The 14808-nt window shown below is 45.0% G+C and overlaps 1 protein-coding gene across 1 annotated transcript; it reads left to right on the plus strand.

Annotated features, from left to right (window-relative positions):
* The first annotated feature begins 1742 nt into the window (after positions 1 to 1742).
* LOC142256324 (nicotinamide N-methyltransferase-like) lies at positions 1743 to 13668 on the plus strand. Its single transcript, XM_075327951.1, has 3 exons — positions 1743 to 1961; positions 6765 to 6972; positions 13245 to 13668. Exons 1-3 carry the CDS (start codon positions 1808 to 1810, stop codon positions 13666 to 13668), a joined length of 786 nt encoding a protein of 261 aa, XP_075184066.1. The 5' UTR covers positions 1743 to 1807.
* Positions 13669 to 14808: the final 1140 nt, after the last annotated feature.

Here is a 14808-nt window from a genome sequence, read left to right on the forward strand (position 1 = left end):
ACAACCTAGGAGCCCCTCTTCCATCATTACATACCTTGTGACATCACCTTTTCCTTTCCCCTTTTCTTCTGCAATCCATCATGATTTCTAATTTCATTTTTATTAATTTTTATTCTGAAATGTAATAAATATTATATACTTCCATTACTACTATCAATATGATACAACAATCATTTAATTTATATTGTTTTCACACAATTCCTTCCCATCTCGATGGATTTTTCTGATATCACAGTGGACATGTTACTCCAGGCTAATGGTGTAAGTTGATTTCTTATGGGTTTGACCCTCCTCTCTCTCTGTTTTTTCATTCTGGGTCATTCATACATTTAATTACTTTATTCATATAATTCCTCGATTGAGTTCAGGCTTAGTAAGAGCACATCCCTACTCCACACCACCTTTACACAGGTTCCAACTCCGTCACTGCTTTAATGTTTATTTTTCTCATACATACAAACTTTCCATTTAAATAACTTTCTATTTATGGTCAAGCAGTTATTTTTAATGTATAAATCACCCTTTTCAGAAACAAGTTTATTTTTTTGCATTTGTCTCATGCAGTATAATGTTGAAGCGATCAGCTGGTCTAACGAACATGGTCTGCGCATACTTTTTTAAACCCTTTCTACTATCTATACCCACGGATGTGCTGAATGTAAATGTAATTATCCCAATGAAGAATTATCAACTACAAAACACATTGAATAAAATTACTCAACAATCAGCATCATCCTTTGTGAAAAGCAGTGCGGCTTTTAACCCTTTCATCTCCACTATCTGCAATCCTTCGCTGTGGGTGCTACCGCAGCTGCTATCATTCGTTTCAATAGTGGTTGTGTCTCCCACAACCTGCCCAGGTGGTTCTTTCCACTGTCTTCACAGATATGACCCTATTTTGCACTTGTCTCCTTCTAGTATTTTGTATGACCTCCATAATTGTGAGGACATCATCAAGTTTTCTAGGCCTGGAATGAACTAGTTGGTGACATATTACAACATCTAACTTTTCCAAACCTCAAAAAAAAGCTTGTTTGAAGCCTATCTACTGGATGGAGAATGATTATAACTTGTCTCTTCAGAATTTTCCATAGGTGCTCGGTAGTGTTCAGATAAGGAGACGCTCGACCACTGAATCACTTTCTCTCAACAGATGCAACAGATGGGTAATCTGCATCATTGTCACGTTGGAAATGTTCACGTCTACCAAGAGCACAGAGCAATGGCAGCATTTTCTCTTTTGAAATAAAGCAGTATATCTGTGACTTTAAGATATCATCAATAATATGTAACCCTTAACACCAGCAGCAGTCAGCTCTGCATAAGGAGATTGTCGCCACCATATTCCACTGTACACACAATAACTAAGCAATGTGTACAACTATAAACAAGTCAACTAGCAATGATGGTGGTCAAGGAAACAATTATGAATGCAAAATTTTACTCAGAATCTCCATACAGACCCTTTGGTGGTGAGGCAGCCTGTCCTATGTTTCGCTAGGCTTAATCACGGGGAATGTGCAATCATGGAAAAGTAATATTAGCTTTTCCTTGGCAAAAAGGAAACTCAAATATTGTGTGCACCCCTGAAAGTCTGGTCTTAAGGGGTTACATATTTTTTTCTTACTGTTGTTAACTTTACTCACCATGCAAATACAAGACCACATTATTCCATAATGAGGCTAACTTGTGATATGATAAGTACATTTAATCCTTACTAACATGTTCTGTAAATTAATTCCTGGGGATTATATAAAGACCTGGAGCACCGGTGTAGAATCAGTCACTGCCTCTGATACAAGACTGGATGATGGATCCCAGTCCCTATAAGTTCTACCATGAGGATGACTTTGATTCCAGGCAACATTTGCAGAGTTATTTTTCAGATAAACCTGATGAGGTCTCTGAAGAGGATTCCATGATATTTCCCATTGAAAATCTCACAAAAACATTTACAGAGGGTATGTATGCTAATTGTTTTCTTTAGCCGGTTCTAATTAGATACAAATTTGGAAAATGTGATTTTTGCTGCTTTGGGAAATCAGAGGGGGAATGCGCAGCGCCCGACTAATATTAAGCAAGGGAAATGTAGTAAAGAAGTATTTATTTCATGATGAATAATATAGGATCTCTGGGGTTAGTAACGTAATTGTTTTCCTCTTTGTAATTTTTGGAAAAAATGTTGAGGATGATAAAAATTTACAAAAATATCAGTATGTCTGTATGTACTAAATAAATACATTTTAAAATATAGACACATACTATTGTGAGTGGGTACTTTAGTCTCCCCCTCTAGTATACATGATATTTTGGAGAAGATTTTGCAACATTTAGCAAAATGTGTGAATTTTTGCAGCATTAAAGAAGCAAAACAGGTCAAAGACAAAAAAAGAGTAAAGAGGAGCAAATTAGGGTAATTCTAATTTGCCAGTTTGGGAGTTTGGAAACATATTTATATGAAATTACTCCTTTGTAGTAATCTCGGGTGGCTAAATTTTTATAAATTTGGTGCAAAAAATTAACGAATATCACAGGGTATAAAAAGAAAAAAAATAAATAGAAAAAAAATAAATAGATGAATCTAGTTATAGTTTACATTGAAAGTAATTTTGTTACAGTTGAAACTAAAGGTTTCCTCCGCTCCCTATAAAGACACATCTGCAGGTTTTTCCCTCCGCTCTCTATAAAGACACATGTGCAGGTTTTTCCCTCCGCTCCCTATACAGTCACATCTGCAGGTTTTTCCCTCCGCTCTCTATAAAGACACATGTGCAGGTTTTTCCCTCCGCTCCCTATACAGTCACATCTGCAGGTTTTTCCCTCCACTCTCTAAAAAAATACATCTGCAGGTTTTTCCCTCCACTCTCTATACAGACACATCTGTAGTTTTTCTCCCTCCACTCTCTATACAGACACATCTGTAGGTTTTTCCCTCCACTCTCTATAAAGACACATTTGCAGGTTCTTCACTCCGCTCCCTATAATGACACATCTGCAGGTTTGTTTTGCTATCTGACATGAAATCATTATAAACCTTACCCATTTTAGGTCAATTATTAACAAAATGATTTATATTTCTTAAATGTCAGAATAATGAGAGAAGGAGAATATTTTAAGCCATTTGTATTACCCTATTTTTCGGACTATAAGACGCACTTTTTCCCCCCAAATGTTCGGGGAAAGTGGGGGGCGCGTCTTATAGTCTGAACGTAGGGCCACGGGGAATGAGAGTGCTGCGGTGGAGCGAGTCATTGGGGGCATGAGCAGGCTGCAGCGGCAGCTGCTGTGACCACGTGGGCCCGCTCATTTCATATGCATGCCCATCTCTCAGCACTGAAGCCGGCGTTGACAGGTGGGCAGGGTGAAGGGCAGGGGGTGCACGCATAACTAACAGCCGGCCCGCATGATCACCCCTGGCAACTACAGCCTGGAGTGATCATGTGCGGTTATATTCACTTCCCCCCACGCATCATCATCAGCGCGGGGTGCAGTGAATCAGTACACTCACCGACAACGATTCCTACAGCACCGCGATCTCCTCCTGTCTGCTGGCCGCAGCTGTGTGTGGAGACTAGTGGTGCTCACAGGGATGACATCTTCGTTGTGCGCACGTGTCCACACACAGCCACGGCCGGCACAGACAGGAGGACATTGCGGGGCTGCATGGAGCATGGCCGGCTCCACACAGATCAGCCGGGACTGACGGGAGGAGGAGTGATGCTGCAGGGAGCGAGGAAAGGTGAGTATAAATGTTTATCTTTTTTGTGTGCCACAGATGCGGCCATAAAGCAGTATGGGGTATATAGCAGGATGACGGCATATACCAGAATGGGGGTATATTATGAGCAGGATGGGAATATATAGCAGGGTGAGGGTATATAGCAGGGTGGGGATAAATAACAGGATAGGGGTATATAGCAGGATGACGACATATAGCCGGATGGGGGTATATAGCAGGTTGGTGGTATATAGCAGGATGGGAGCACATAGCAGGATGGGGGTATATAGCAGGGTGGGGGTATATAGCAGGGTGGGGGTATATAGCAGGATAGGGGTATATAGCAGGATGACGGCATATAGAAGGATGGGGTTTATTTAGCAAGATGGGGGTATATAGCAGGGTGGGGGTATATAGCAGGATGGGGGTATATAGCAGGCTGAGGGTATATAGCAGGGTGGGGGTATATAGCAGGATGGGAGCACATACCAGGATGGGGGTATATAGCAGGATGGGGGGTATATAGCAGGATGGGGGTATATAGCAGGATGGGAGCACATACCAGGATTGGGGTATATAGCAGATGCGGCCATACACCAAGATGGGGTATATAGCAGGATGCGGCCATATGCCAGGATGGGGTATATAGCAGGATGCGGCCATACACCAAGATGGGGTATATAGCAGGATGCGGCCATATGCCAGGATGGGGTATATAGCAGGATGCGGCCATATGCCAGGATGGGGTATATAGCAGGATGAGAGCACATACCAGGATGGCAATATATAGCAGGATGTGGGCTATACCAGGATGAGGGACATATATATACAAGGCAGGAGGATCATTAACAGGATGGGGTACCTGAGTTAGAGAATTTGGGGAGATTACCCCATAACAGTGTCAACAGCAGATCCTCGCCCCATAACAGTGTGTCATGACCACATTTTTTGCTTAAAATTTTATTTTCCTATTTTCCTCCTCTAAAAACCAAGGTGCGTCTTATGGTATGGTGCGTCTTATAGTCCGACAAATATGGTACTTTCTGCAAAGTCAAAAGTCAAAAGTTTACATACACTAAAGTGGGCTTTACACACTGCGATCTCGCTAGCGTGATCGCAAGCGATCGTACCGGCCCCCGTCGGATGTGCGACACGGGCAAATCGCTGCCTGTGGTGTACAACCTCGCTTATCCCCGTCACACGCACTTACCTGCCCAGCGATGTTGCTCTGCCCGGCGAACTGCCTCCTTTGTAAGGGGGCGGTTGGTGTAGCGTCACAGCGACGTCACATGGCAGGCGTCCAATAGAAGTGGAGGGGCGGAGATGAGCGGGACATTACATCCCGCCCACCTCCTTCCTTCCGCATTGGCAGTGGAAGCAGGTAAGGAGATGTTCGTTGCTTTTGTGGTGTCACACACAGCGATGTGTGGTGCCGCAGGAATGAGGAACAACATCGTTAATAAGCTGAAAACGATTTTTTGTTTCAGGACGACCTCTCCGCGGCAAACGATTTTGACCGCTTTTGCGATCATTTAAGGTCGCTCATTAGTGTCACACACTGTGATATCGTTAATGACGCCGGATGTGCGTTACAAACACCATGACCCCGACGATAAATCATTAGCGATATTGCAGCGTGTAAAGCCCCCTTTAAAGTACTATGACATTAAACAATATGGGACAGCCCATATGATGATGTCATATCTTTGGAAGCTTCTGATAGGCTTATTGGCAACATATGATTTAATTAGAGACACACCTGTGGATATATTTTAATTCACAGCTGAAACACACGGCTTCTTTGTGTAGCATCATGGAAAAGTAAAAAGATTTCAGTAAGAGCATTGTGGACTGCCACTAGTCTAGTTCATCTTTTGGTGCAATTTCCAGATATCTGAAGGTGCCTCATTCATCTGTTCGTGCAATTATACAAACAAGATGGGAATGTCCAGCCATCATACTGCTCAGGAAGGTATTGTGTAGCAAAGATAAACATGCTTTGGTCAGACATGTGCATAGCAACCCAAGAACAAAAGCAAAAGACCTTGTGAAGATGCTGGTGAAAGCTGGTAAGATTGTGTCACTATCCACAGTGAAACTGTATCAACATGGATTGAAAGGCCACTCTGCCAGTAAGAAGTCATTACTCCAAAAGAAACATTAAAAATCCAAATTATTTGTTTGCAAATGCACACAGGAATAACGACTTTAATTTTTGGAGACATGTCTTGTGGTCTGACAAATCTAAAATTGAAATGTTTGGACATAATGATCATTGTTACATTTAGAGGAAGAAGGGAGAAGATTTGAAGCCTAAGAACACCATCCCAACTGTGACGCACGCATCATGTTGTGGGGTTGTTTTGCTGCAGCAGGGACTGGTGCACTTCACAAAATAAATGGCATTATGAGGATAGAGGATTATGTGGCAATACTGAAGCAACATCTCAAGACATCAGCCAGGAACTTTAAGCTTGGGTGGAAATGAGTCTTCCAAATGGACAATGACCAGAAGCTACTGCCAAACTGGTTACAAAGTGGTTTAAACATAATAAAGTCAGTGTTTTGGAGTGGCCATCATAAAGCCCTGATCTCAATCCTATTGAAAATGTATGGGCAAAGCTAAAAAGATAGGTGTGAGCAAGACAAACTACATACATGGCTCAGTTACATAAGTTTTGTCAGGAGGAATCAGCCCAAATTCCTTCAAACTATTATGAGGATCTTGTGGAAGGATCCAAAATGTTTCACCCAAGTCATACAGTGTAAGGGCAATGGCACCAAATACTAATGACATGTATGTAAACTTTTGAATTTGCAGAAAGTAATTAAAATGCCTTAAAATATAAATAATTTTGGTTCCTAATTAACCTAAAATGGGAAAGGTTTATTTTTATTTCATGTTAGATAGTGAGAAAAACATTGATATATGTCTTTTCAGATAATGTATAGCTTCAGGTTTCAACTGTAAATATTGGTGACTAATATTGTGACTTTTTTACCTGTATATACTGTATATTTCAATATGTGATTTTTTTTTCTATAGGTCATATCAAAAGAGACGTCTTGATTGACCTCAGTCAGGGGTCCATAGTTCATCACTTATTTGCGGCCTGTGACTTTTTCAAGCACATCATAGTCCTTAAGATGAGAGACAGATGCATCATGGAACTGAAGAGATGGGTGGACGAACGTACAGGAGCGTTTAACTGGGGTCATGTCACTACACTTCATGAAGATATAGAAGAAAACAGGTGAAGAATTTGGCTAAAAATTAGGAATAATCCACTGTCATTGTTTCTATTGTGGAAAAGATATGACTGCAATCGTAGGCCGGCTTTGCACATTACGACATTTGTCAGGAGGAATCAGCCTCCTAATTAATGGTACGTACCAGCCAGCCTATTAATGGTACATACTCGGACTGGGTCTCAGTTCATAGTGGGGTACCACAGGGGTCAGTATTGGGCCCGCTTCTTTTCAACATATTTATAAATGACCTTGTTAGGGGCATGCGGAGTAGAATTTCAATATTTGCAGATGATACTAAACTCTGCAGGGTAATCAATACAGAGGAGGATAATTTTATATTACAGGGAGATTTATGTAAATTGGAGGATTGGGCTGAGAAGTGGCAATTGAAGTTTAATGTAGATAAATGTAAGGTCATGCACTTGGGTAGAGGAAATAACATTTATGATTATGTACTTAATTGTAGAACACTGGGTAAAACAGAAACAGAAAAAGACTTGGGTGTATGGGTGGATGGTAAACTTCACTTTAGTGGACAGTGTCAGGCAGCTGCTGCCAGGGCTAATAAAATAATGGGATGTATTAAAAGAGGTATAAGTGTTCATGAAAAAAATATAGTTCTGTAGTGAGGGGCCAGGGGCGCCTCCGGCCTTGTAGTCGTGGCCTTTGTAGATTCAAGGCTCTCCCCTGACTCCATCACTACTTCAAGGTCGGGAGATGACTCGGTGGGGCAGAGTATGGTGGTGCAACGATCATCCGGCGCAAAAACACGCTTCAGGCAGGGTTCAATGCAAATAAACGACATGTTTTATTTTCACACTTCTTCTCCCAAAAACAGTGCAGTTATGGATACCGGGTACACTTGCTTGAGCTGGGGGACAACCTGCCCTGACGCTCCCTCTGGTGGGGTGTGACCGGTTACTCCACTTCGCCGGGCTCCCACTAACAGCTACCCACAGGCCGGACCCACACCGGCTGCTTCACTTGCTGAGGTTTCGTCTCCTCCTGTCTTCTCCGGCATCCCCGATCTATTCAGCTCCCACACTCTGCCCCCTTGTTGTTCACTCACTCCTCCCGGACCCAACTGCCACTTTCTACAACACACACCCTTTTTATCTTCCCCTGGTTTCTGACGGCTCCTCCTCATTCCCTGTGGCGACAGCCGTCCCACCCGGCCACTAGGGGGTGCCCTAACACAATACAATATCAGTAAAACACTTTTATTAAAACAACATTAACATTTCCGGATGACTATGTTTCCTTTGTAGGGGTCTGCCCACCCGCTACACACCTCCCCTCTTAAAACCCGAGCCTCCCGGCAAGGCCCTTTCTAAAAATCACAGTTATCAAACTAGACAAACATGTTACAATAAACTGTGCACCTGTCCATAATAGGGTACTCAAATAAAAGACCCCAGTCCAGCGCCCGGAGGCTTAGCAGCGCTCCCGGTCTTTGGTGTGCCCGAAGGCTTAGCAGCGCTCCCGGTCTTTGGTGTGCCCGGAGGCCAACGTGGCACTCCCGGTCTTAGTCGTTTGAACAAGAGGACCACAACACTGAAACAAAACTTCTTCCTTTCGGCAACGCGGAGGAGCCCCTGGCTCAGTCCAGCCGCAGACTCCCTCCGAACTTAACACAACTTCTGCCGGTCAAACAACAACACCGGTCTTCGTACGAGCCAATCAGGACGCTTTATGCCGGAGGCCAGGCCCGCTTCCATTCGGCTCTCTGTGCCTGGATGTAGTCGGACAAGGACTGCCCGGGCTGTCGACGTAACCTTCGAAAAGGTTCAGGAGCAACGGCGGCCTCGGATGTCGTGATCTCTTCATTCCCCGGCGGAGGTGATGGAGTCGCTCCTCGGGGTGGCTGCGGCACGTCCAGAACAATCACCGGGTGGTTGGTTATGCTCTGGTTGACCGCCAGCACCGCCGGGGTCTCTCTTTCCGGGCCAGGAGTCGGTCCAGGCATCATCTCCGGAGCCACCGCTAAGGTACGTCGGGGGTGAGAGGCTTCAGCCAGCACCGGTCTTGACTAGGTCCGCTGCCGGCTTTGATGTTCCTCCCACTCTATCTCCTGTTGCCATTGAGCGGCTTCTCGTGGGGTCGGCATTCTGGTCATGCCGACCGCGAAGAGGCCGCGGCTTCCTGCCTCAGGTAGGAACTGGACTTTTTCGCCCGGATAGAGGGTGTGCAGGCGCTGTGGCAAACCTTCCACATCCAGATGTACCCGGTTGTAAAAGTAGTCGTCTCCGGTTGTCTCTTCCCGGATAAAGCCGTAGCCCTCTTGTTGATTAAATTTCACCACTATACCAGTGGTGAACTGTAGCGCCAGCTCTTCGCCTCGGGGACCGGCCATCATCTCCCGGGCGATGGTCTCTGCGAGCAGCCGCTCCCGGACGGGGTCTGGCACCGGAGACGGAGCCCTTGAGTGAGGTATGGTAGACGGCTGGACGGGGTCCCAGAAAAAAACCCAGTGGTCTTGTTCCAGCTTCCGGGCGATTTCTTCTGCCGGAGCCTGCACGGGGACGGATGGTGCTGCGGCCGCGGCGACGGGCAGGGGTGTCTCCAGGACGGGATAGGAGATCCCCAGGGGCCGATTCCCCACTGGTAACTGGGTGGCGTAGGTCGCCCGTACTTCGGTAGTAGTGCCTCCCGTCGCAGCGTCCCAGGTGGTTAGCCAGGTCACCTTAGCCGGACGTTCTGATCCTCCTGACGCGGCCGGGATATCGAGAGGGGACACTTCTGTAGCTGCAGCATGTTTGGGACGCCCTCGGCCCAGGTTAGTGAGGGCCATAGCGGTCACTATTTCCTGCTGTTGTACGGAGGTCTCCATCTCATGAGCTTGCGGCGTCTCTAGTAATGGCGGCGGGGTCAGTGGAGAAGCTGGAGAAGGTGGAGGCGGGCCTATTTTTCCCGCTCTTGAGCAGACTCCACCCCCAGTCTACCACATCATATCGACCCCTCCGCGGCGGTTCTTCTTTTCCTTCAAAACACCGCCCACTGTACATGTTCTTCTGCGTGCCCTGGGACTGGCACCTCCCCTCTTTGGGCGGAGTACTCCGAACTTCTTTTTCGGCACCGGCCAGCCCCAGGCTCTTCTTTTGGCGCCAACTTTTCGCGCCCTTTCTTCGTCTTCACAGACGACGGCCATCTTGCCGCCATCTTGTGCCCGGTCCAACGCTGCAGGCACTGTATCTTCTTCCCACCAGGGGACTGGAAATCTTCTCTCATAGTCCGGATCCTGTGCCCCAGGCACCACTTGATCTCCGGCTTCTTAGGTCCCTGGCAGGGAATTCGCATCCTGCCGACTACGCCACATGTAGTGAGGGGCCAGGGGCGCCTCCGGCCTTGTAGTCGTGGCCTTTGTAGATTCAAGGCTCTCCCCTGACTCCATCACTACTTCAAGGTCGGGAGATGACTCGGTGGGGCAGAGTGTGGTGGTGCAACGATCATCCGGCGCAAAAACACGCTTCAGGCAGGGTTCAATGCAAATAAACGACATGTTTTATTTTCACACTTCTTCTCCCAAAAACAGTGCAGTTATGGATACCGGGTACACTTGCTTGAGCTGGGGGACAACCTGCCCTGACGCTCCCTTTGGTGGGGTGTGACCGGTTACTCCACTTCGCCGGTCTCCCACTAACAGCTACCCACAGGCCGGACCCACACCGGCTGCTTCACTTGCTGAGGTTTCGTCTCCTCCTGTCTTCTCCGGCGTCCCCGATCTATTCAGCTCCCACACTCTGCCCCCTTGTTGTTCACTCACTCCTCCCGGACCCAACTGCCACTTTCTACCACACACACCCTATTTATCTTCCCCTGGCTTCTGCCGGCTCCTCCTCATTCCCTGTGGCGACAGCCGTCCCACCCGGCCACTAGGGGGTGCCCTAACACAATACAATATCAGTAAAACACTTTTATTAAAACAACATTAACATTTCCGGATGACTATGTTTCCTTTGTAGGGGTCTGCCCACCCGCTACAGTTCTACCTCTGTACAAGTCACTAGTGCGACCGCACTTGGAATACTGTGTACAATTCTGGGCACCGATATATAAGAAGGACATAGCTGAACTGGAGAGGGTGCAGAGAAGAGCGACCAAGATTATTAGAGGAATGGGTGGGCTGCAATACCAAGACAGGTTATTAAACTTGGGGTTATTTAGTTTGGAAAAATGAAGGCTTAGGGGGGATCTAATCACAATGTATAAATATATGAGGGGACAGTACAGAGACCTTTCCAAAGATCTTTTTACTCCTAGGCCTGCGACTGGAACACGGGGGCATCCGCTACGTCCTGAGGAAAGAAGGTTTAATCATAATCACAGACGAGGATTCTTTACTGTACGAGCAGTGAGACTATGGAACTCTCTGCCGCATGATGTTGTAATGAGTGATTCACTACTAACATTTAAGCAGAGCCTGGATGCCTTTCTTGAAAAATTTAATATTACCAGTTATGTATATTAGATTTTATGACAGGGTATTGATCCAGGGAACTAGTCTGATTGCCGGATGTGGAGTCAGGAAGGAAATTTTTTCCCCATTGGAACTTGTTTGCCACATTGGGGTTTTTTTTTGCCTTCCTCTGGATCAACATGTTAGGCTACGGGTTGAACTAGATGGACTTGAAGTCTCCCTTCAACCTTAAAAACTATGATACTATGACATCGCAGGTGCGATGTCAGTGGGGTCAAATCGAAAGTGACGCACATCCGGCGTCACTTGTGATGTCGTAGTGTGTAAATCCTTTTTGATACGACGAACGAGCGCAAAAGTGTCGTTATTGTATCATCGGTGTAGTCTCCGACATTTCCATAATGCCGGTGCAGCAACAGGTACGATGTAGTTCCTCGTCCCTGCGGCAGCACACATCGCTGTGTATGAAGTCGCAGGAGCGAGGAACTTCACCTTACCTGCCTCCCGGCTGCAATGCGGACGGAAGGAGGTGGGCGGGATGTTTAAGTCCTGCTCATCTCCGCCCCTCCGCTGCTATTGGCCGCCTGCCGTGTGACGTCGCTGTGATGCCGCACGACCCGCCCCCTTAGGAAGGAGGCGGGTCGCCAGCCACAGTGACGGTCACAGGGCAGGTGAGTGCATGTGAAGCCAGCGTAGCGATAATTTTTGCTACACCAGCTATCACAAGATTTCGTACCTGCGACAGGGGCCGGGAACTATCGCACTCGACATCGCAGCATTGGCTTACGATGTCGTAATGTGCAAAGCCCACCTTAGTGTAATATCGCGTATCTACTGTCTGCCATGTGTTACAATCATAGCTTGTTCCAAATGATATTTTAGGTGTCCATTTATCCATTCAGATTAAAATTCTCTTTCTTCAAAGTTGTAGAATAATGGGTCTTGTTGGAAGGGTCAGTGCATATCAGATTCGGGTTGGATGTATAAAATGGGATTATCCAAACAGCAACTCTTAATGTACATACCCAACATGTTCTTCCAATTAGCCATAGAGTAAAATGACCACCATTGATTATACCACTGTTGTCTTTTTTTATTGCAGCGGTTCTGTATAGGACATTGGTATTTGCTGCATTTATCTTTTTGATAAATAAGTTTTTGCCGCATGTAACATCTTATCAGAGAACAATAACACACAAGGCCTCAGTTATGAGAATGATATCCCACTACTTATTGCATTTGAACATTATGAAACAATTTGAAATAGAAATTTTGTGTCAAAATACAATAGAGTGGATTCAATAGTTTCCTTCAATACTGGAAGCTGATGATCCAGTGCCAACCACTAAGCACTAGTGTCATGCTATTCAATATTGACCGTAGTTCAAATTTGGAGAGAAAAGGGTTAATAGACCACGCTGCCATAGAAAGGAGGATCCAGGTAGAAGGAATGATTTTATTTGTCTATGCGTTTCAAAGCCTTATGGCTTCTTCTTCAGGACAAGTCACACAGTATGTGATTTGTCCTGAGGACGAAGCCAGAGGGCTTTGAAACGTATAGACAAATAAAATCATTCTTTCTACATGGATCCTCCTTTCTATGGCAGCGTGGTCTATTAACCCTTTTCTCATCAAATTTTGAACTGCATCTCCACGTGGGTCCTGCTGCAGTCATATTTATGCCATTCCAGTGGTTGTGACCCTCACAACCGCACCAGGTGAGCCTACACTTACAGCACCTTTGCTGATAATGTTTTAGGATAAGACCCTATTTGAACTTACTATCTCTTCCAGCACTTTTAACCATCAATATTGACTGTGGGACAATCACTTCATCATTTTTCCAATTTCTTTCAGAGATCTGTTAGAGGAGAAAGAAGGAAAAGTGAGATCAGCTCTTCAACATGTTCTGAAATGTGATCTCGATAAAGAAGATATTATGGATCCGATCGTCTTACCACCAGCAGATTGTATCATCTCTTTCTCGCTCCTTGATGCTATCAGCAAAGACCAAGATGATTACATGAGATATCTCAGGAAGTTCTCATCTTTGCTGAAGCCTGGAGGACACATTATATTAATAGGGGGTTTAGGTATGACGTATTACACAATCGGGAAGCACAAGTTTTGCGCTTTCAATTATTATGAGGATTTTGCCAGAAAAGCTCTGGTTGAAGAAGGTTTTATCATTGACCGCTGTGAGGTTAAGATGCGAACATGTGTGAATGACCACATTGACCATAAGGGCATGATATTCATTGCAGCTCACAGAGAGACATAGATCTGAGATCACACGAGATGAGTCTCTATGTCAAGTGTTATAGAAAAAACCTATATCCTCCCATTGAAGCCCTACCATGAAGTTTTCTTTATTTTTTATTTCTTCCTAAATCTTTGTACATGTTTATGTAGTGTAGTATGTGAGTGTTAATATATCACCACTGCCTTCACCGGTATGTATTTTAATTCTGGTGCTCTTCTCAGTGACGTCACCGCTCTTCAGAGTACCTGAATTACTCTATGTGCGAGCACAAAGTCTCGTTTACACTGTAAAGGCCCTGTCACACACACAGATAAATTTGTGGCAGATCTGTGGCAGATCTGTGGCAGATCTGTGGCAGATCTGTGGTAGATCTGTGGCAGATCTGTGGTAGATCTGTGGTAGATCTGTGGTAGATCTGTGGTAGATCTGTGGTAGATCTGTGGTAGATCTGTGGTTGCAGTGGAATTGTGGACAATCAGTGCCAGGTTTGTGGCTGTGTACAAATGGAACAATATGTCCATGATTTCACTGCAACCACAGATCTGCCAAAGATTTATCTCTGTGTGCGACAGGGCCTTTAGCCTTTGGAGCCAACAGACACATTGAAAAAGCCATGTCCAGGTCACACAGACCATAGTTTGACCCTCAGAGGCTGAAAAGTGGTGACTAAATAGAGGAGCAGAACAGCACTGGATCCTGTAGAAGGTGATTATATTAAAAATAAATAATAAGAACAATTTAATTTATTTAGTGCAAATATATTCAGCTGCACTTTACCTTTTAAGTGGGGACATGTACAAACAATAAAGACATTACAGAGTAAACACATAATTCATGAGTTACAGAAGCCAGGGTCCTGCTCGCAAACTTACAATCTATGAGGAATATGCTGAACACAAGAGGTAAAAACTGTATGATCCAGCCATCATTATAATAAATAATGTTTTAAATACTAATTTGCTTACTCATGCTGATTTTCCCAATTATTTTCTGAGAATTGAATTTCACTTTTTTTGGTCTTGGAGCTTCCAAACCCCAGAGCATAATAATTGTAGTATAAAAAAATAATAAAAAAAAGTTATACTCATCTCACCACTTACCCTCCGTTCTTTACAGTCACCTGTACAGTCTTCCCGCAATCTTTAGATCACTGCCTTT

Source organism: Anomaloglossus baeobatrachus, chromosome 11, assembly GCF_048569485.1.
Source record: "Anomaloglossus baeobatrachus isolate aAnoBae1 chromosome 11, aAnoBae1.hap1, whole genome shotgun sequence".
Taxonomy (NCBI): domain Eukaryota; kingdom Metazoa; phylum Chordata; class Amphibia; order Anura; family Aromobatidae; genus Anomaloglossus; species Anomaloglossus baeobatrachus.